Raw genomic sequence first — 23,329 nt, 5'->3', positions numbered from 1 at the left:
CGTGTACAGGGTGGTCCATTGATCGTCACCGGGCCAAATATCTCACGAAATAAGCGTCAAACGAAAAAACTACAAAGAACGAAACTTTTCTAGCTTGAAGGGGGAAACCAGAAGGCGCTATGGTTGGCCCGCTAGATGGCGCTACCATAGGTAAAACAGATAACAACTGCGTTTTTTTAAAATAGGAACCCCCAATTTTTATTTCGTATTCGAGTAGTACGTAAAGAAATATGAATGTTTAATTGGACCACTTTTTTCGCTTTGTGATAGATGGCGCTGCAATAGTCACAAACGTATGGCTCACAATTTTAGACGAACAGTTGGTAACAGGTAGGTTTTTTTAATTAAAATATAGAACGTAGGTACGTTTGAACATTTTATTTGGGTTGTTCCAAAGTGATACATGTACCTTTGTGAACTTGTCACTTCTAAGAACGCAAGCTGTTACAGCGTGATTACCTGTAAATACCACATTAATGCAATAAAGGCTCAAAATTATGTCCGTCAACCTCAGTGCATTTGGCAATACGTGTAACGACATTTCTCTCAACAGCGAGTAATTCGCCTTCCGTAATGTTCGCACATGCATTGACAATGCGCTGACGCATGTTGTCAGGCGTCGTCGGTGGATCACGATAGCAAATATCCTTCAACTTTCCCCACAGAAAGAAATCTGGGGAGGTCAGATGCGGCGAACGTGCGGGCCATCGTATGGTGCTTCGACGACCAATCCACCTGTCACAAAATATGCTATTCAATACCGCTTCAACCACACGCGAGCTATGTGCCGGACATCCGTCGTGCTGGAATTACATCGCCATTCTGTGATGCAGTGAAACATCTTGTAGTAACATCGGTAGAACACTACGTAGGAAATCAGCACACATTGCACGATTTAGATTGCCATCGATAAAATGGGGACCAATTATCCTTCCTCCCATAATGCCGCACCATACATTAACCCGCCAAGGTCGCTGATGTTCCACTTGTCGCAGCCATCGTGGATTTTCCGTTGCCCAATAGTGCATATTATGCCGGTTTACGTTACCGCTATTGGGGAATGACGCTTCGTCGCTAAATAGAACGCGTGCAATAAATCTGTCATCGTCCCGTAATTTCTCTTGTGCTCAGTGACAGAACTGTACACGACGTTCAAAGTCGTCGTCATGCAGTTTCTGGTGCATAGAAATATGGTACGGGTGCAATCGATGTTGATGTAGCATTCCCGATTCTCGCGCAATTTGTCTGCTACTGATGTGCGGATTAGCCGCGAGAGCAGCTAAAACACCTACTTGGGTATCATCATTTGTTGCAGGTCGTGGTTGACGTTTCACATGTGGCTGAACACTTCCTGTTTCCTTAAATAACGTAACTATCCTGCGAGCGGTCCGGAAACTTGGATGATGTCGTCCAGGATACCGAGCAGTATACATACCACACTCCCGTTGGGTATTTTGATCACAATAGCCATACATTAACACGATATCGACCTTTTCCGCTGTGGTGTGCGTACTGTAAGACCTTCGGTACACACACCATGAGATTATTTGACTTGTCACTCTATGCGAGTGTCAGAAATATGTCTCGTGGTCTTATCGTGGCGTGTTTATCTTCTGCCATTAGGTCAGACGATAGAAATGCCACTTGCACCCTTAGAGTAGCAGATTGATGGTGACCAATTTTAAACAGAACTTGATTAATTTTCACACACATTTATTAAAATAATAACAATCATAAACCTTACTTAACTTGATTCTGGATGCTATTTACAATTGACAATCTGAAATTCCTTTAGTCTTGGTACGTTAATCTTATTCTCACATATCTCTGATACTTGACAAAGTGTCTATACATTTCTCTTCATGGCTATGTACGGGAATATGATAATCTTATTAGGCGCAGACTGAAAGTTGATTACAGACTAATGCAGACTGACTAATCAGAGGTCTGTACACTCGTTATAATACATCGCGCGTTCAGGTATCACTGCGCGAGTGTGATCCGCGAGGAGAAAATGTTCTACGTTAGCAGCAATCTCATTGGCTGCGTTACATATTAATACGCGGATCAGCGGAAGCAGAATTTGGTCCGTCTCTAAGACAGCGTTATCTCGTAGTGCGGAGACGGACGAGCGCTGCACCTGCGCTGTTGTGCTTAGCGGGGCGCGCTCTAGTGGGAAAGTTGTGTACGCGCTGACTACGCGGAACTATGTACACAACATCCGCCATTGGTAAACGGTCTATTTTAACACGGGCAATGTATCACGAAGCAAATACCGTCCGCACTGGCGGATTGTTACGTGATACCACGTACTTATACGTTTGTGACTATTGCAGCGCCATCTATCACAAAGCGAAAAAGGTGGTCCAATTAAACATTCATATTTCTTTACGTACTACGCGAATATGTAATAAAAAAGTGGGGGTTCCTATTTTAAAAAACGCAGTTGATATCCGTTTGACCTATGGCAGCGCCATCTAGCGGACCAACCATAGCGCCATCTGGTTTCCCTCTTCAAGCTAGACGAGTTTCGTTCTTTGTAGTTTTTTCGTTTGACGCTTATTTCGTGAGATATTTGGCCCGGTCACTATCAGTGGACCACCCGGTATAGGGCAGCATGTCTGTCGAAAACCACCTTTGTGGAATGGTGCCCCAAGTTCCGAGGTGGCTGCGATACAACATAAAACATCAATCAATCTGGGAGACTAGCCTCGTCGATTATGGACAAGTGGAGACACTCGAGCACTCGCCGTATAGTCCCGAACTGTCCCCATACCATTATCATTACTTCAGTTCCTTGAAAAACGCCATGAAGGGTCGATGATTGCCATCGGACAAAGACGTGCAGCAGGCAGTTACGGATCACTTCACGCAGCAGGTCACGGTATTTTACAAATCGTGTATCTTCGAACTGGTGCATCGGTTTCATGATTGACTCAATGGTTCAAATGGATCTGAGCCCTATGGGACTTAACATCTGAGGTCATCAGTCCCCAAGACTTAGAACTACTTAAACCTAACTAACCTAACGACATCACATACATCCATGCCCGAGGCAGGATTCGAACCTCCGACCACAGAAGCAGCGCGGTTCCGGACTGATTGTCTCAATGCTCACGGCGATTTTGCCTGATTAGAATACCGATTCTGGACATCATGGCCTTCGAACGGAAACTTTTTGGTCGCCCCTTATAGCTCTATAAGTAATACAGCCTGTGTCAAGGAATTCGGAATCAGCGAGTAAATTTCTAAGACTGTATAGTTGTAACCAGCTCTTCCCTTAAGTGGCTATAACAAATTTTTCCTACAACATGTCATTCGTTGGATAAACTGCGAACACTAAACTCTAGACTGCTGACTGAGCAGATTTTGGGATTGATTCTCGAAAGAAAACAGAGACTACGTTTCCTCCAATCCTATATACAATATGTTATGGAACGAATTCTTCGTCGTGTCGGTCTGAAGTAGTTAATCCACTAGTGTTCCTTGACAAGTGGAAGCAACTCGTAAAATGTTAGTTTTCAGTGTTACATACCTCCTACTATGCATTATCCATCCTAAACTGCTGGACTGGTAGTGATCCCAAGACAGTGGAGTAAGTGAGCAGCGGAAACGTGGATTCACCATCACCGAAAAAGGCGAGGACCCATCCATCAGTGGACAGGTTTATGCTGCTTTTGGGGACCCCAGTGGGGTGGTGCTGCTTGATTTTTCTCACAAACGGCAAACAGTCACAGTAGCATACTACTGCAGTCTCGTGAAGGGGGTATGGGAGACTGTAAAGACGAAGCGTCGCGAAAAGCTTCTACGGGGTCGATTTTCCTCCACGACATCACCCCAGATCGCTCTGTAGAGGCCGCAGTCACATATGCTGCATCTTGAGCAATCTAATTTTACCTCACCCTCCTGTCCTCACCTGGCGTGGCAACCAATGACTTCTCCTTTCCGTAAGAAGAAATAATTATGTTACTGGCATTTTCAGAATGATGAGGTGATTTTCGAAGTGGAATGCATCCAGAACAGGCAGAATGCAGTCTTCTGCAACCAAGATCTCCGTCAGATCATCTACTGTAGAGAAAACTATGTCACATTCAAGAGTAAACCAGCGGAAAAATGCTCATATCGCAGCACAAAAAGATGTATAGGTTCCCGTTTAAAAGACTGACTGAAAAGTGAGGTACCAACTGGCTCATTCTACCTAACTCAACACTTTTAAAGCTTTACTAAAAAACTTTGGCATGCGAACATATTCGCGCTCTTTTTAAAATGCATATCACCTCCCACTCCCACAACCCCCCATAACTGTAACTCGCTCTCACCCAGTAGCCCGTCGCTGTAAGTCTCTCATACTCATTCACTCCAACTTGCCCATTCTCACGTATTCATTCAGCCCAAGCCATTGTCTTTATCTCCTTGTGTCTCTCTGCAATTGTCCCTTGTGCTACAGCCACAGTCTCCTTCTTTCAGTCTTCTCTCACAGTCACTGTTTCCCTCTTGCTCTCTTACAGCTACTATGTCATTCATTCCATCCCACTGCTGCTCTCTCTTCTCACAGTCACCATCGCTCTCTTCCTAGTCGTCACTGTCATAGACTCCATCTCTCATTATCACTAATTCTCACCCGCTTTCACTTCCTCCGTCTCTTTACTCCTATCCCACTGGCATTGTCTCCTTAACTCTTTTGCTAGCTCTGTTCTGTCATTCTCAACTATGTTCCACTGCCACTATGTCCCTCTCTTTCTGCCACGTTGTCATTGCCTCCTTCGCTCTTTCTAAACCACAACCGCTGTCTACTATCTTCGGGTATTTATTACTTTTCCACTTCTTTGCCACACCAAGAGAGCTAATATGTTATGATGGAAAGGTTTCTGAAAAAATTTTTAAAGGCCCTGAGGAAGGTAGAATGAGGCTGCTAGAACTTCACTTGTCAGTCATATTCTTTTACTTAAAGAGAAATGTATTCACTCTTTTTGTGCTCCGTTAGGAGTAATTTTCCGCTGCTTCCCTTTTTTTCCCTGTTACAGCAGAGCATGTCACTCATATGAAAATAACTTCGTGGGTCAGTAAAATTTTGATAATTTAATTATGTGAAATTGAAACAGGGCAAAACTAATTTTACTCCTCAGATCGGATTTTTCGTGCACAAAAATTTTTCATGTGCTTCAGTACTACGATAAGGGTTTCCCAGGAGGTTTCTGGCGATAACGGAAGCACTTTAGAACATATTTCTCCGTGTACATCACTTTATAAACTACGTTTTCGCCTCACACCGGATTTTACGTCCGTATTTCACGTGTACAAGTAGAGTGACTTTGAATCTCTGTAATTCAGAAACGAATAAAGATATCAAGAAATTTTCAAGGTTTTGAGATCCATATTTTAGGAATACATCGTAAAAAAATTGCAGCCATTTGCTGTGCATAGCGGTCTATAAATCCGCGGCTCGGTTTTGGTACCAAAAAATCATGTTTTGGGGGATTTCTCAGGCACCGCCGATGAACTGAATGCTGCCTCCATAAGCTACTTAAGGCGCGTCGTAGACCACATCTAATGTAAAAAGAACCAACTGATTTGCTCAGTTTGCCTAAACTGGAGGAAGTGTGTAATATTCAAACTTTGACCCTTTACAGCAGAAGAGTTGCGGTACGACAATCCTTCTGTTGAGTATTGTTGAGTATCCAAATGAAACCTAGCTCAAGGGCTATCCAAAATACTCGACTGTACCGTTCTACCACCGGTGGAACACGAGGAATGATCCTCGGAAAAATGCCGTTTTTATGCGCGGTGTTTTTGAATGCGTACCGATACGTAGAGAAGAACTAATACCATGACCCAGTTTCGTGATAGTAGCCTGATTTTTCTGGAGGTGATTGTTATAGTAAGTCATGCCATCGCACGTGATTTGATTTCCTTCGGGCTGCATCAAATTACATCAGTGATTGTCAACTTCATAACATCCGATACTTTTACTTCGTGACACTAAGTGACGGCAGTATCACCTTTGTCGAGGAAAGCAAACTATACTGAAGCAAAGTGTCTACAAAATTGGAACTACAGGCTGTAAAGATAACTGTTTACTAACTACAGCAGTAGTGTAGGGAAACGGAGATGAACACTTTGGTATAGGACACTCGTGGCCTATCAAGTCGGAAAACAGACTCAAGTTGAATTAAACTATATGGATCTAGAGGCCTTTGTAGAATGGGAATTTAGACTGAGGCGGGAGATATGCTACGATAGTCCGTGCTGTTGTGCAAAGCCACTGTGCCAGGGTGGTGTAGTGGGCAGCTATTCGCCAAATATTCATTCATCGTTTCAAAGTGGAATTGGCGTATAAAAGCCACCTAAACTACAGCGCAAGCGCGCCACGTGAGATATTGTATATCCTCTCGCCCTCTTGCGCCTCCGGCTTCGTCGACCTTAAGCATTTGACTACTAATTTCTTCTTCCTGCGTCCACCTGCTTAACTGGGTGGTAATGTGCTTGCCTCCCCTGCACTGGGCCTGGGTTCGTTTCCCGACAGGGTTGGAGATTTTTCTCCGCTGGGGGACTGGGTGTTGTGTTGTTCTCATCATCAGCCGCAAGCCGCCCAATGTGGCCCCGAATGAAATAAGACTTGCACTAGGCGGCCGAACCCGACTGGGACCTCCCGGCCAACAATGCCATACCATCATTTCATTTTCTTTTTCCCGCTAAAATTGTCCCTGAATATTAAAACTCGTTCTTGCAAATCTGTAAAACTGACGTAAATTTTACCTCAAAATATTGTGAATTTTAACAGTGTGAGATAACGATTGAATCGTTTTGTTTCCCTTGACTACTTACTATGATACTATTGTTCTTGTAAGTGTTAATTTTAGATCGAATTCAAAATCTCGGGTAGCTCTCATGTAGTGTTAGCTTAAGTGGCATATCACTGGGCTGACCATTGCCAGCGCGGCTCTCTCTGCGGCCACTTCAAAAGAGGCTGTAACAATGATCGTCGCGCTAACAGTCCGTGATGCTACAAAGGTTCCACTGTCCTTGCGGAGTCTCGTATTGCTGCAAACGAGCCTATTTTCTGACTCAAGGCGCGTCACCTGGTTGTACGACCCTGCACTGGCGAGCGAACACTGTGTCTGCCCTCTCAACCGCCATTCACATGGGAGTGTCGAGATCCTGCGTAGCGGTCTGTATGGCCCTCCGGAATCCATAGAGCCGTTGGCTCCCGATCAGCAATATCCTGGATGTCTCGACAGGCCATGATCCTGCCGCCTTCGAATTCTACACGTGCTGGTAGATGTTTCTTCTCTTTACACGAGGCGTTAACGCTACCTTCTTACATAAAAAAAAAAGGTTCAAATGGCTCTGAGCACTATGGGACTTAACACCTATGGTCATCAGTCCCCTAGAACTTAGAACTACTTAAACCTAACTAACCTAAGGACATCACACACATCCATGCCCGAGGCAGGATTCGAACCTGCGACCGTAGTAGTCGCGCGGCTCCGGACTGAGCGCCTAGAACCGCTAGACCACCGCGGCAGGCTACCTTCTTACAAACAACCGTGATTCAAATGTCAGTTCTGAACGAGAAACACGGTGAGTAATCTTTCCTTATACACAGAATGTAAGTGCTGTTAGCCCTCTCTGCGTACTTTGTGCCACCGTGTTGAAATGGTAATCATTTATATATCGAAGCATGTAGGACGTTTCATACCAGTTTGACATTTGTTACATACTACCTTCATGGTATTGCATATTCAGTGGTCAGCAGTGTATGTTTCAAATGATTGTCTTGCTAGAAGGACACTTCTGACATACCTTGCCAGCATTATACGGCCATTTAGTTGCCCAGTTAACCATATTATATAAGCCGCTGATGGTTTAAACTATAACTACCTTTCCTTATCCGGCAACTACGATCTAATAAACTATTTCTGAGAATTTGTGTATTTAACTATCTGTTACTCCCAAGGCTGAAACTTATAAATGATAAAATATCTGACAGTTAACATGTGCTGTAATTAAGCAATAGTCTGTCATTAATATTCAAGAGAAATCTAAACTTTAGTAATCCTCATAGAATAGTCAAGAACCACATAAAACACATAGCTGCATAAACCTAGTGAGTAATGTATATCAGTTGCGTCTTAGGCGGCCAAACGTATGTATAGCTTAGTGTAAAATTATTAGTGCCTGTGCTCGCTCAAGCTGATCACAATATTTCCACTGATGGTCTTCTTGGGGTCGTCTGGTGTCAGCTTGGTTACAATAATGTAGCAGCTTATCTCGAATTATCCCTGAAATTATTTTCACGTTCGCACGCCGCATGGAATCATCAGTGTGCAATGATCAGTATTTCGATAGACAATGGATGATAGGGGTCCAGTAAAATAGTTCTTTATTGTATATCGAAATGAAAAATGAAAAAAAAAAACTGTTCTGTAAATTAGAACGTGAGTGTGTGGTGCAAGTGCTTTACTAACATCCAGCAACCATCGACCCACACGACATATTAATTAAATGGAAACTGGCACGACATACCTTTGATAATTGTAGATCTACATTTTGAATCTACACTCCTGGAAATGGAAAAAAGAACACATTGACACCGGTGTGTCAGACCCACCATACTTGCTCCGGACACTGCGAGAAGGCTGTACAAGCAATGATCACACGCACGGCACAGCGGACACACCAGGAACCGCGGTGTTGGCCGTCGAATGGCGCTAGCTGCGCAGCATTTGTGCACCGCCGCCCTCAGTGTCAGCCAGTTTGCCGTGGCATACGGAGCTCCATCGCAGTCTTTAACACTGGTAGCATGCCGCGACAGCGTGGACGTGAACCGTATGTGCAGTTGACGGACTTTGAGCGAGGGCGTATAGTGGGCATGCGGGAGGCCGGGTGGACGTACCGCCGAATTGCTCAACACGTGGGGCGTGAGGTCTCCACAGTACATCGATGTTGTCGCCAGTGGTCGGCGGAAGGTGCACGTGCCCGTCGACCTGGGACCGGACCGCAGCGACGCACGGATGCACGCCAAGACCGTAGGATCCTACGCAGTGCCGTAGGGGACCGCACCGCCACTTCCCAGCAAATTAGGGACACTGTTGCTCCTGGGGTATCGGCGAGGACCATTCGCAACCGTCCCCATGAAGCTGGGCTACGGTCCCGCACACCGTTAGGCCGTCTTCCGCTCACGCCCCAGCATCGTGCAGCCCGCCTCCAGTGGTGTCGCGACAGGCGTGAATGGAGGGACGAATGGAGACGTGTCGTCTTCAGCGATGAGAGTCGCTTCTGCCTTGGTGCCAATGATGGTCGTATGCGTGTTTGGCGCCGTGCAGCTGAGCGCCACAATCAGGACTGCATACGACCGAGGCACACAGGGCCAACACCCGGCATCATGGTGTGGGGAGCGATCTCCTACACTGGCCGTACACCACTGGTGATCGTCGAGGGGACACTGAATAGTGCACGGTACATCCAAACCGTCATCGAACCCATCGTTCTACCATTCCTAGACCGGCAAGGGAACTTGCTGTTCCAACAGGACAATGCACGTCCGCATGTATCCCGTGCCACCCAACGTGCTCTAGAAGGTGTAAGTCAACTACCCTGGCCAGCAAGATCTCCGGATCTGTCCCCCATTGAGCATGTTTGGGACTGGATGAAGCGTCGTCTCACGCGGTCTGCACGTCCAGCACGAACGCTGGTCCAACTGAGGCGCCAGGTGGAAATGGCATGGCAAGCCGTTCCACAGGACTACATCCAGCATCTCTACGATCGTCTCCATGGGAGAATAGCAGCCTGCATTGCTGCGAAAGGTGGATATACACTGTACTAGTGCCGACATTGTGCATGTTCTGTTGCCTGTGTTTATGTGCCTGTGGTTCTGTTAGTGTGATCATGTGATGTATCTGACCCCAGGAATGTGTCAATAAAGTTTCCCCTTCCTGGGACAATGAATTCACGGTGTTCTTATTTCAATTTCCAGGAGTGTATTAACAAATAAAAGAGCTAACACTGACAATATAGTCTGCGTTAATAACTTGTAACTTCCCCAGTTATATAAGATATCACCAATAATGGCTCAACAATCTCTCTAAAGATTTAATCCCTCTCCTAATACGTCTACTTTCCTCGAAGTCCAATCGTCATCACCCCAAATTTCATCTTTTTCCTTTTTTCTCTCCCCTCACGAATGGAGTAAACATCAGGTCGGGAATTTCATGCTCTCGCAGTCGCTGTCGCTCTCGCAGTCGTAATTCCCATCACTGCGACGTGTAGTGATCAAACTTCACTACCGTAGGTTGATTGCTCTCAGGGCCGATGACTGATCCTCCACACTAACAGAAGTAGTTTCAGTTATGGTAATAATACTCGTGATATACCGTAGGTTTCAACACATCGAGAGCTAATATCTGCGCACTATTTCTTTAGCTCTTCGGACCCTAATACCGAACTGGTAGATATTTGAAACCTTCGGACAAAAATCGTGTTTGTTCACTTTTGTGATCAAGTTAATACTCTAGCGCAGTAAACAGTGAAGGTGCTACTGTTTGCAATTTTGCCTCTCCTTGGCTGCTACCGAGCGAGGTGGCGCAGTGGTTAGCACACTGGACTCGCATTCGGGAGGACGACGGTTCAATCCCGTCTCCAGCCATCCTGATTTAGGTTTTCCGTGATTTCCCTAAATCGTTTCAGGCAAATGCCGGGATGGTTCCTTTGAAAGGGCACGGCCGATTTCCTTCCCCATCCTTCCCTAACCCGAGCTTGCGCTCCGTCTCTAATGACCGCGTTGTCGACGGGACGTTAAACACCACTAACCTAATCTCCTTGGCTGCTGGCTACATCTCGAGAGTTCTCTCGCGATGAAAGCTGGTAGTCTGTCACAATGCTACCTAAGACTTATTTTTGGAACTGCAGTTTCGGTTTTGGCTGTAGGAAACAGATGAATATCGAGCAGTTCCTCATACTCCAGTTCCTCGGATAAGTTCTGTCGGTAATTGATATGAAGTGTAAAGCACAGGACCCATTTTGCCTTTTAGTAAAATAACACGAAGAAAATTGTGAGAGTCCTATTTACTCGCACATTGTATTTAATATAGCTAGGCTTTTATCCGGTCAGCTCTTACTTGTTCTCTCGCCCGGTCGTTTTGTCGGTTTGTAACCATGCCATGGCTTGTCAAACACATATGTGGTGGTATACAGAGTTAAGCAGTATTATATGAACTCTCGTGAGTACTTATTTCGATAAGAACGTGACAATAGACGTAAATGTCGTTGCTTATTTATCTTTTTTTTTTTTGCATTTAACCATTACTTAGCGCATCAGTGTTCGTTCTTGGATAAATAGTCCTCATGAACGTAAAGAAACGATATGTATTAGTATTCTGATTATTGTCTAATTATGAAGACAAGGAAGCAAAACATAGGAGGTAGCTATTGACCCATAGGGGACAGCTTGTCCATCAAGGTGCCGCAACGGCGACATGCGCTTATCCTAAGCACGAGGGGCGTTCAATAAGTAATGCAACACGTTTTTCTGAAAGCAGATTGGTTTTATTCGTAATTCCAATACACCATATTGTCCCCCACTCTTTTGGCTACGAAACTCTGCTTTTCAAAGTAATCTACGTTCAATGCGACGGCTTTACGCCATATCACTGGAAGGGCCTGTACGCTCACATGGTACCATTCTACTGGACGAGCTAACGTCTTGTTGCATCAACAACAGAGATGTACAGTTGCGCAGCAGTTGTTTGATTGTGACCCGTCGATAACATAGAATGAGTGTGTCCGCACGTTCCAACGTTGCAGGTATCGCAGCTGTGTGCGACCGGCCGGTACTCTGAGATCGTACAGGTTTGCGCTACATTGTTGCTACGATGGTAGACACCTTGTCCAATGACTCACCGAGCTTTTGGTCGCTGCCAGGTCTCCGTAGACATTCTGCAAGCGCCTATGAATATCTGAAATGCTCTGGTTTCCGCCAAAAGAAACTCAGTGATAGCTCTCTTCTTGGAACGCACCTCCATTGCAGTCGCCATTTTCAAGGCTACGTATAGCGTCGCCTTCTATAGGAACTCCGTGGACCTGTAGGGGCAAAAGCGGGAGTATTCCACAATGTCCCACAACACATTCCGCATTTTTTTTGGCCGAAATTGGCCGAGATGAAACTATGTTGCTCTTTTATTGAACGTCCCTCATAATAATGACAGTTATATGTGAGACAAGCTTTTACAAAGAGAAAAACAAGCAGTGAAAATAAAACCACTAGTGAACACAAGTAGTTGCTGCAGATTTTCACACAGATGTAACGTGATAGAGTAACTAAACTAAGTGCAGTGTAGCAAAGAAGTATTAAAGAACAGGTAGGCATGAAATTTTATTTCTCATCTAGAAAAAACGAAGTTACATAATTAATGTTCTGCTTGTTTGCAGGTACTTGTCTGCGGTCTTGACGTACAGAAGGGTAAAAAAAATGTATCCACTGTTTAAAAGTCCATAACTTGCAAAGTAATTGACGTATTTGTCTCATTTTTGGTGAAAGTGTAGCTTAAATTCCAACTTAAAGATATCACTGTAGGTGTTCGAAATGGTCACCATTAACATCCACACACAAACGATGCCGCCGAACTGCAGCACGAACTACTGACTGCAACGTGTTCAGTTGGATATTTGCACATTAATGTACGATGGATTCTCGAAGTTCACCCAATGTGCGTGGATTTTGTCGATAAACGACGTCCTTTAGTTTTCCCCACAGGTAAAAGTCCAGAGGAGTTAGGTCTGGGGAACGTGGGGGATACGCCACAGCACCTCTACGGCCTATCCATCTTCTTGGTAGATTTTCGTCCAGATACGCCCTAACGCAATTTTGGCAGTGGGCTGGGGCACCATCTTGTTGAAAGTAAACTCTTCGGTCTCCATATAAGTTTCGGATGGTAGGTAAAATGTGCCGTCAAAGAAGAATGGTGCAATCAAGCCCCGGTAAGACAACCCCCACGACACATTTACTCCTGGCAAATTAACGGCAAATTTGTCTCGAATGCGACGAATCGTTAAACGTGTCGATGGCTCTGTTTCATACTCATTTCGAGATTGCCGTTGAACCTCATTAATGTTTTCGTACTTAAAATAGCACTTCAAAACTGACTTCCTTTCATCGAACGTAAGTCTTGCGCCAGCCATGTTTACTCGAGTAACTAGGTGCAACTAAGAACAAAACACTGACTACCTGGCGACTGACAAAACAAAACAACGCAATACAACGCTTGTGTGGTGATTGCCAGAACTACAAACTATTACACTACCAAAGATGGTACAACTCCGTCAATTAGTTTGCCAGTTATGGACTTTTAAACAGTGGATACATTTTTTTGGACCCCTCTGTATATTGAAACTCCGTGCTGTAGTACCGTAGCCTGAAGTTAAGGAACGAAAATAAAATGGCACAGTCCATCTCCTCTTTATTAATGACGAACTCACTCATCTCTAACGAAAGGTACCAAATTGCACAGTGGGAGAAAGCCGTTCCAGTTGTGAGGCTGAACTATCGCTAGTGGTTTCCCAGTCCTCAATGACGTTCATTTTTCTACACTGTGCACTCACCCTGATTCTCGAGCATAGGCTGCGTTCCTAGTATGAGAGCGACCCAGCTGCATGCTTAAGATGTGTCCCGGCAATGGAGTCGCTGCACACTCGCACTAGCAAGCTGACCATCACAGGAAGTTCTGCGGTCTCTTCTGCAGTACTAGGAGTCACAGGATGTGAATCTAGGATGTTCGCAGATCCGAGTGCGATCACCCGCTAACACGGTCCCATCGAGGAGAAAAAAGCGACTGAAATGTAGCGGTTTTAAGGGCGGAGGGGAAAAAGTGCAACGGCAAGTGCCGTGGGAAAAAACCCTCTACAATATTCTGGACGGATAATAGGGCTACTGGTGAGTTTGTACCATATAGCGGTAGTTCATGCTTGGGTGTTGGGGATTCTTCGTAGAGAGGTATTACCGTTGTAGCTGGTCTGACGAAAGCTACTGGGACAGTTGCGGCGTCAGCGTACCTGTAACACACCAAGTCGTCATATGAGTGGTCAGTCTGATTATAAAATTGGTCGCTCGTTGTGTAGACTCGTGTGTGGGTTTGTTTGTGGCTTCTGTATTCGAATTCCTGCCTTTGCCAATTAATTGGCTGTAGGGGTGCAACTGGTTACGCCATTCAGTCCTGCTGTAATACATGGACATGGCGGTATAGCATTGTTTGTGTGCTCATTTAATCCTTCCACAGGCGGTTAATTTTCCGTAAGGAAAAGTGTTTTTGGGCGGTTACGCTTCCACCTGTGGTTATGACCATTGTTCCGCAGCTTCAGGATGAAGGTGTTGATCGAGATGTGCCCACTTCTGTTGCAGCCTTGCGAGGACGGCTCGCCGACGTTCCGCGAGGTGCAGTGCTCCGAGATGGACTCCAAACCGTTCGAGGATAAGCTGCACAAGTGGAAACCATACCGAAAGGTCGGCGACCCTGCAGGTGAGTGGCAGGCGCCTCCAATTCGGCACACACTTCACGGAATAAACAAAATTTTGCTAGCCCCACAACGAGCCAAGTATTTTGCATTTTACTCCACTCTTCGTAAAAAGCTGGGGTATTTGCTAGTGGGCGAAATTGATTAATGGTCTGACTGTATGTACAAAAATCAAGCTGATAACGGAGATCATGACAGACAAGAAACGCAGGGATAAGATTCGAAGGAACACTGTCGGAAGAGTTTGATATCGAGACTGGTGTCAAGCAGGGTGATGAACTGTCACCAGTTTTGTTCATCATAACGCTGGAGCGGATTACCAGGGAATGATGGGCAATATACAAAGAAATGGGAATACCAAAGTGACACGTGGGACATAAAAAGGACAATTGGGTTCAAATGGACTTTGGGTTCAAATTGACTTCCTGCTCTTTAAGGCTAAGGACAGTCTACTCAAATACCAAGACACTGAATACCACAGGAGAAAACAGCAGTAGTGTGGTGATAATACAGACGCTTAAGACGTTGGCGATAGTCTTCTGTATAGCCAGAGAAGTGTACAGGATGGTCAGAGACGGTCTGAAAAGTTTTTAAGGGTGTTGCAGGGGAGTTTATCCTGAGAAATAATTGTTACGAAAAATTTCGATAATTTGCATCTTTTCGAGTTATTTAGCATTAAAGTTAGCCAGTCACGTCGTTGCGCCCGCAGTTTCAAGCATTTGTACTTCATAAAATGCGGTAATACACGGGCATCTACGGGTCCGTGAATTACCATTTACTCAAATGTTCATTACCAGTTAAAATGTGCCCTTTCCGGGGGTGATAAATTTAAGCTGGATGACCAAAAGTTACGTTTGTTTGGTCTGACGAAACCAAACGAAGAACCCTTTTTGCGACACTGCCTCTGGCAGTGTTCCTGAATTTGCGCACGCAACCACCTGATCGGCTAACTTCGATGCTAAATAGCTCGGAAACGCCGCGTATCGAATTTTTTTCTGAAGAATTATGTCTCAGCACAACTTCCCCTGCAATACCCTTACAAGCTTTTCAGACTGCTTCTGATTACCCTGTATAATGAAAATAATATCTCTGCAGCCGCGAAAATCAGATACTACGTGGTAACAGTGATGAATGCGGTACTGTAGGCGAACAACGTGAGACGATAACACTAGGAAGACATGGCGCGGAACTGCTAGAGACAGATGAGAGAAAACTACTGAGGAGAATACTCGGCTTTAAAAGAGTTGCTGAATGGCAGATACGAAGTCCTAGGGAAGAACTCTGTCAAAGCATAAGAATTCACAAAGGAACCTTATGGACCTGCCTTTTTTCGATTTTCTTCACGCTTACAGAATTTGAAGGCCAGTGTCCGGACATCAGTATCCCACAGCAGTACGATACAACTCTCAAAATCAGTCAAAAATATTGCCTTTGAAGATTAGTAGCGCTGGCAAACACAAATAAATTTGTCAGTGCCTCAGCATGTAGCGTAATCGATTTGTATTCACAAAGTCGCTGGTTCGAATCTTGCTAGTATTATACTTTTCTCTTTATTTGAATTCCTTTTTATTGACAAATGCAAATGTTAACAAATATTGAATCATCTTTTTAGTTTTAAATGCTGTCCTTACGCCAGTAATTTAAAATTTGATACAGACATCCAAAATGTCTTTCCATTAAATGAAAAGAATCGTATAAATCAACAATATTACTCAGTATCTAAAAATAAAAATGTATTTGATTTATTATTTGGTGTTGTGCATTTTTGTTCCAATTTTAATGGATTTTAAATACTCGCATTTTCGTAACTAGTAATAAAAAATAAAACGATGTTATTTGTCTTCATCATCATCATTTCAGACTGATTATGCCTTTCAGCGTTCAGTCTGGAGCATAGCCCCCCTTATACAATTCCTCCATGATCCCCTATTCAGTGCTAACATTGGTGCCTCTTCTGATGTTAAACCTATTACTTCAAAATCATTCTTAACCGAATCCAGGTACCTTCTCCTCGGTCTTAAAAATCATAATTCTTTATATGTTAATTAACATTTACATTTGTTAATAAATATGTAATTCGGGAAAAAGTATATCTCTATCACGATTTGAACCTACGACATTATGATTATAGCCCAAATACACTACACGCTGAGCTGGCCGAAGACACGTATTCACCTTGTCATCAACATCTGACAGCAAACTGTGCAGATCTGTTCGCAAACTTCAGTGACTGTACTAGGATAGGCAAATTAGGTATTATAGTATAAGATAGCTGCAGAAGAATGAAATTATTTCCTTTTTTTCAACCCATAATCGTCACCAGCTATTTGACATGCACTGCTGAACAAAGTCAACTTCTAGACTTTACCATTCATTACAGTCTCCAGCTAGCTACACGCATTCATGTTGTTTCTTCTTGTTTTCTAATGTCATCTACCCACCTTCCATCGTTTCGGCGACTCATGCATTTCTTATCGGTTTGAACTTCATCTACCTACCATCCATTCATATGTATCTACTCCTATGTTCCACTATACGGAAAAAAAAACGGAGAAGTACACTCAATTATCAGACAATTTCACCCTGTTAAGAGATTATCGAAATGTGAAGGAAATTGAAACGTGTGTCTCTCATGAGCTAACCAAACAACTTGCAAAGTCTCAGTCATTACAATACAATTACGGTTAATTTCTACCACAAATAACGCCCTAAGACAAATAACGTAGTAATTGACGAAAAGTGGTCTCGGTCCAATGGATATCCTCCAATGATGTTGCATGACGTCGTTGGAGTACGAAAGCACAATAGGAATTGAAGAGGAGCTTGATAGGTCATAGCTACGGTGTTATTGTAAAATAGACAACATAATAATTGAGTGAATGCAGAAAGATTCTACACCCCATTGTTATACACATTTTGAGACTAGTGGTTGCCATTAGCAACTGTTACTATGTGTTCAAGTTGTTGGTACATGTTGTTTATGTCAGTACTAAATCAAGTAACAGGTTTATCAAAAAGGGCTTTACAAATTTGAAAACTCATTGATTGTATCATTTAACTTACAGACATGATTTTGGTATCATTTTATACCACTTACATAAAGTATTTTACCCTATACGTAATAGTTTCAGTGGGATCTCCGGTGCAGGACACATCCCATCTGAAATCGATATCTTGCCAAATTCGCTGCAGCATGTCAGGTGTGACTTGTCCAACTGCGAGGTAGATTCTAGCTCCGATCTCTTGTAGAGAAGCCAGTGAAGGTTGAACAAACACAATATCCTTGATGAATCCTAAAACTAAAAGTTGTCACAGTTTTCTACTCTTCAAACCAAGACACACAGCGGGCATACCCAGGGCCAGTAAAGGTAGCCAGCCATCTTTGCTGTAACTGTCACTAGCGCTTGCTGCGGCGCATTTCTGTACTAGCGTACCAGGACAGTCAAAAGTTGATCTATTTTCCGTCAAGATAACACCAAGACTAAGTCTCTAAGTAGTATGAATAAGTTTGTACGAATTTTCGAAGTTGTAAATCCTTTTTAACACACATTGTATTGATTTCTGACCATTAGTTGGTTATCTCAATGTACTCAGTATATTAATGATCTGGCGGGCAGTATAATAGTCACTTCAGACTTTTTCTGATGTTTCTAATGAAGTTCTGTCTGAAAGTAAACTGCATAATATCCAGTCAGATTTTGATATCTGGTGCAAAGATTAGCAACGTCTTTTAAAGGTTTAGAAGAGTAAAATTGTGTTGTTAATGAAATGGAAACACATAGAGTCCTTTGACTACAATATCAGTGAGTCTCATTTGAAATCAGTCATGTAAGACAAATACCTGAGATAGCAATATGTAGGGATATGAAATGGAAAAATTACTTAAGTTCAGTCGTACGTAAAGTAGGTGGCAGTCTATAGTTCATTGGTAGGACTCGGTGAAAATTAATCAGTCTTCTAAAGACAGTGCTTACAGAACATTCGCACGACCCATCCTCGAATACTATTTAAGTGTTTGTATCCCCTACCAAATAGGACTAACAGTGTATGTCGAACATATTCAGAGAAGGGCAATGACGAATTTCACAGCATTGTCTGCCTCAGGAGAGAGCGTTACGAAAAGGCTGAAAAGCGTGAACTGGCAGTCGCTTGAAGACAGACGCCAAATGACCCGCAAGATCCAAGATGAAAAGTTTAAAGAACTACTTTTAAGTCAGGAATGTAGAAATGCACTACAGCCCGTTACATATCGCCCGTAGGGATCGGCTAGACTAGAGCAATATAATTACAACGCACATAGTAGTACTTCAGCAGTCATCCTCTCGGCGAAACATACAAGAATATAAAGCGATAAAACTCCACGATGTGGAACAATGAAAAATACCTTGTACCAAGGACTTCACAGTGGTTTGCAGACAGCAGGATATTTATGACGAATGAGCAGTAAAACAGCAGCGCCAATGACGACGTATGTAAACATGAGACGCTTGCTATAGCGAGACATAAGATCGATCATTGTCAAACACAAATTAGTGCGAAAATAAACCTATCACTATGACACTTTAAAAACGTCATCATCATTCGAATCACTTCATACTCGTAAAGCACTTAACCGGCAGCAAACCTAACAGAATATATACCTATAGAAAACTTAACTCCGTCCGAACAGGCCATGAAGGCCCAGCGGCACCGACCGACCGCCATGTCATCCTCACCCCAAAGGCATCACTGGATGCAGATATGGAGGGGCATGTGGTCAGCACACCGCTCTCCCGGACGTTGTCAGTTTTCGTGACCGGACCCGCTACTTCCCACTCACGTATCTCCTCAGTTTGCCTCACAAGGGTTGAGTGCACACCGCTTACCAACAGCGTTCGGCAGACCGGGCGGTCATCCATCCAAGTGCTAGCCCAGCCAGACAGCGCTTAACTTCGGTGACCTGACGGGAACCGGTGTTACCACTGCGGCAAGGCCGTTGGCATACACATATAAGAATCTTTTTGATGACACTTTACATATAAAACAGAAATTAAAACGCTAGGTTGTATCTTTCATTGAACGCTAGATTGTACATTCCACACGAGTCTATAATAGCCATCTTTTTTAAAAAAATTTAAAAGGCTTTTAAACTGCTGCTGTTTTTGGAAAAAAATTAAAGAGCTTAAGTATGGTAGTTGACATGTACTTTTATTGTATTGATTGTTTTGTTCCTGATGACTGGAAAAGAAATTCCCTGCATCCTGAGGTTTCCTTGTGGCAGTGTAGGAAGTAGACTATCAGTTGTAATGTTTGTCCTGTCACTATCCGTAGTAAAAACGTTACTCTGTTATACGTTGAAACGTCCTCTTTGAACAATTATACATGACTGTGCTTAAACTGACACACAATATTTTTTTAGCGCAACGCAATCTGACTCTTAAGAATCCCTGCAAAAGAATGGCCCTGACTGACAATAACCTATACCTTTCGTCAAATCACTTACCTCACAAAAATCTTCGTTGCTCGAACTACTGCGATACAGCGAGCCCCACTACTGCCAGCTAAATAAAAGATTCAAACTACGGAAGGCACTAACTACTAATAGGCATAGTTAGCAAATGAAAGATTTTGATAGAGAACAAACAGTGTATTTACCTTACTAGTGTTCAAAAGTCATAATATATATAGCAGTTCATGACATCCAGTCTTATAAATTTCAAAACTCCGCCATTTCTCTCCCCACATCCACCACTGCTGGCGGCTCACCTCCAACTGCGCAACGCTATGCGCTGTTAACATCCAGCTGCCCAACACTACAATGGCAGACAACAATGCAAACTAGCCACAGACTGCACACAGCACAGCCAGTGATTTTTCATACAGAGCGCTACATGGCGTTACCAATAAGAAAACCTCAACAGCCTACTTACAACGTGCATTCTTTCTTTCTTTCTTTCTTTCTCGTTTCTTTGTCCCACTCCAACGCGGGGTCGGCTTCGTTATGACGGATTTGGCAGTGTTAATTACAGAGGGTGGCCGGATGCCCTTCCTGCCGCCACCCTGAACCCCCTGGGACGGAAGTAGTGTACCCCAGCTGACTGCATCTAGTGTAAGTCATGAAATAGTGCGAACGTTTTTCAAATGTCTGTGAGTCGTGTAACTGAGGCGGAACTTGGGGACCAGCCCGTTATTCACCTAGCGGGATGTGGAAAACCGCCTAAAAACCACATTCAGGGTGGCCGGCATCCGCCGGGCTGATGCGATCCGGGGCCGGCGCGCCTACCCGAGTCCAGGAAGCAGCGCATTAGCGCTCTCGGCTACCCTGGCGGGTTTCTGTTACACGTGCATGTACAGTCTTAACACGTGATCGGAGGCTTTCCTGGCGTATCTGTTGTTTCCAGGGCTCTCGGGTGTCCAGCCAGATGCGATCGTTGAAATCCCACGATATTTCGGCGAATAACCTTTCCGCCATCATCAGGTGGTTCTAATGGAATGGTCTGTCTGCTCAGTGCCCTGGAAACAGTCTTAATACGGTCTGCATGCTAGTACCGAAAACAGTGTTTTATCAGTCTGGTTCGTATATCATGGTACGGTACGCTTTGTATCCGTAACATCCACTCAGTTATTGAAACAATTTGAAATTTTAACTTTCCATCCCACAGGATGATATGAAAATGGGTTCAGGTAACGTGAAACTAGTAATCAGTTAAATAAAGAACTGGAACATTCGCCTTTGCTTGCAATAGGGACTGCAAGGACTGTCGGTAAACCTGGTCTGTCTCTTTGCAGCAAACCCATGCGCACTGGTGTGCATCAACGAGGACCGCGTCTACTCGACGCTGGCACCGCGCGTCAAGGACGGCACCCCGTGCAAGCCCGGCACCAGGGACATGTGCATCTCCGGCCGCTGCCGGGTGAGCGTGCCGGGGGTTCGCCTCCGGGCACCCCCAGCTGCTGCACAGCCGCTGCTCTGAACGTTGCCACAGCGTAGTCAGTGATCTAGTAGCAGTAGTTGTTGTTGTAGTAGTAAGGTATTTGACATCGTCCTGCACTTCCATGTACTAAAAAAAAAATCGAGCTTATCGAGTACCAGACCAGATTCGCGACTGTGTTCAACACTCCCTTGCGGATAGAACTCAACAAGTCGCCCTTAACGGAACAAAATCGACAGATGTCAAGGTAATTTTTCGGAACATTCCAAGGAAGTGTGGTAAGACCGTCACTGTTTACAATACAGGGTGGTCCATTGATAGTGACCGGGCCAAATATCTCACGAAATAAGCATCAAACGAAAAAACTACAAAGAACGAAACTCGTCTAGCTTGAAGGGGGAAACCAGATGACGCTATGGTTGGCCCGCTAGATGGCGCTGCCATAGCTCAAACGGATATCAACTGCGTTTTTTAAAATAGGAACCTCCATTTTTTATTTCATATTCGTGTAGTACGTAAAGAAATATGAATGTTTTAGTTGGACCACTTTTTCCACTTTGTGATAGATGGCGCTGTAATAGTCACAAACGTATAAATACGTGGTATCACGTAACATTCCGCCAGTGCGGACGGTATTTACTTCGTGATACATTACCCGTGTTAAAATGGACCGTTTACCAGTTGCGGAATAGGTCGATATCGTGTTGATGTATGGCTATTGTGATCAAAATGCCCAATGGGGGTGTGCTATGTATGCTGCTCGGTATCCTGGACGACATCATCCAAGTGTCTGGACCGTTCGCCGGATAGTTACATTATTTAAGGGAACAGAGAGTGTTCAGCCACATGTGAAACGTCAACCACGACCTGCAACAAATGATGTTGCCCAAGAAGGTGTTTTAGCTGCTGTCGCGGCTAATCCGCACATCAGTAGCACACAAATTGCGCGGCAATCGGGAATGCTACATCAAGATCGATTGCACCCGTACAATATTTCTATGCACCAGGAATTGCATGGCGACGACTTTGAAGGTCGTGTACAGTTCTGCCACTGGGCACAAGAGAAATTACGGGACGATGACAAATTTTTGCACGCGTTCTATTTAACGACGAAGCTTCATTCACCAATAGCGGTAACCTAAACCGGCATAATATGCCCTATTGGGCAACGGAAAATCCAAGTGGAACATCAGCAGTGTGGTGCGGCATTATGGGAGGAAGGATAATTGGTCCCCATTTTATCGATGGCAATCTAAATGGTGCAATGTATGCTGATTTCCTACGTAATGTTCAAGCGATGTTACTACAAGATGTTTCACTGCATGACAGAATGGCGATATACTTCCAACGTGATGGAAGTCCGGCACATAGCTAACGTGCGGTTGAAGCGGTATTGAATAGCATATTTCATGACAGGTGGATTGGTCGTCGAAGCACCATACCATGGCCCGCACGTTCGCCGCATCTGACCTCCCCGGATTTCTTTCTGTGGGGAAAGTTGAAGGATATTTGCTATCGTGATCCACCGACGACGCCTGACAACATGCGTCAGCGCATTGTCAATGCATGTGCGAACATTACGAAAGGCGAACTACTCGCTGTTGAGAGGAATGTCGTTGCACGTATTGCCAAATGCATTGAGGTTGACGGACATCATTTTGAGCATTTATTGCATTGATGTGGTATTTACGGGTAATCACGCTGTAACAGCATGCGTTTTTAGAAGTGATAAGTTCACGAAGTTACATGTATCACTTTGGAACAACCGAAATAAAATGTTCAACCGTACCTACGTTCTATATTTTTATTAAAAAAACCTACCTGTTACCAACTGTTCGTCTAAAATTGTGAGCCATACGTTTGTGACTATTGCAGCGCCATCTATCACAATGCGAAAAAAGTGGCCCAACTAA

At 44.2% G+C, this 23,329-nt stretch overlaps 1 protein-coding gene across 1 annotated transcript in view; it reads left to right on the top strand.

The window, feature by feature from the left end:
* The window catches only part of LOC126095631 (A disintegrin and metalloproteinase with thrombospondin motifs 7-like), a gene marked incomplete at its 5' end in the record, with an annotated part of 619,647 nt that overhangs the window by 439,962 nt on the left and 156,356 nt on the right, over positions 1-23,329 (top strand). Inside the window, 2 exons of the mRNA XM_049910395.1 lie at positions 14,393-14,498; positions 21,274-21,398. Of these exons, the coding sequence (XP_049766352.1) occupies positions 14,393-14,498; positions 21,274-21,398 (231 nt within the window). The remainder of the gene's footprint in view (positions 1-14,392; positions 14,499-21,273; positions 21,399-23,329) is intronic.

Source organism: Schistocerca cancellata, chromosome 8 (assembly GCF_023864275.1).
Source record: "Schistocerca cancellata isolate TAMUIC-IGC-003103 chromosome 8, iqSchCanc2.1, whole genome shotgun sequence".
Lineage (NCBI taxonomy): Eukaryota > Metazoa > Arthropoda > Insecta > Orthoptera > Acrididae > Schistocerca > Schistocerca cancellata.
The sequence above is the reverse complement of the archived record's forward strand: the minus strand, read 5'-3'. Positions and strand labels throughout refer to the sequence as shown.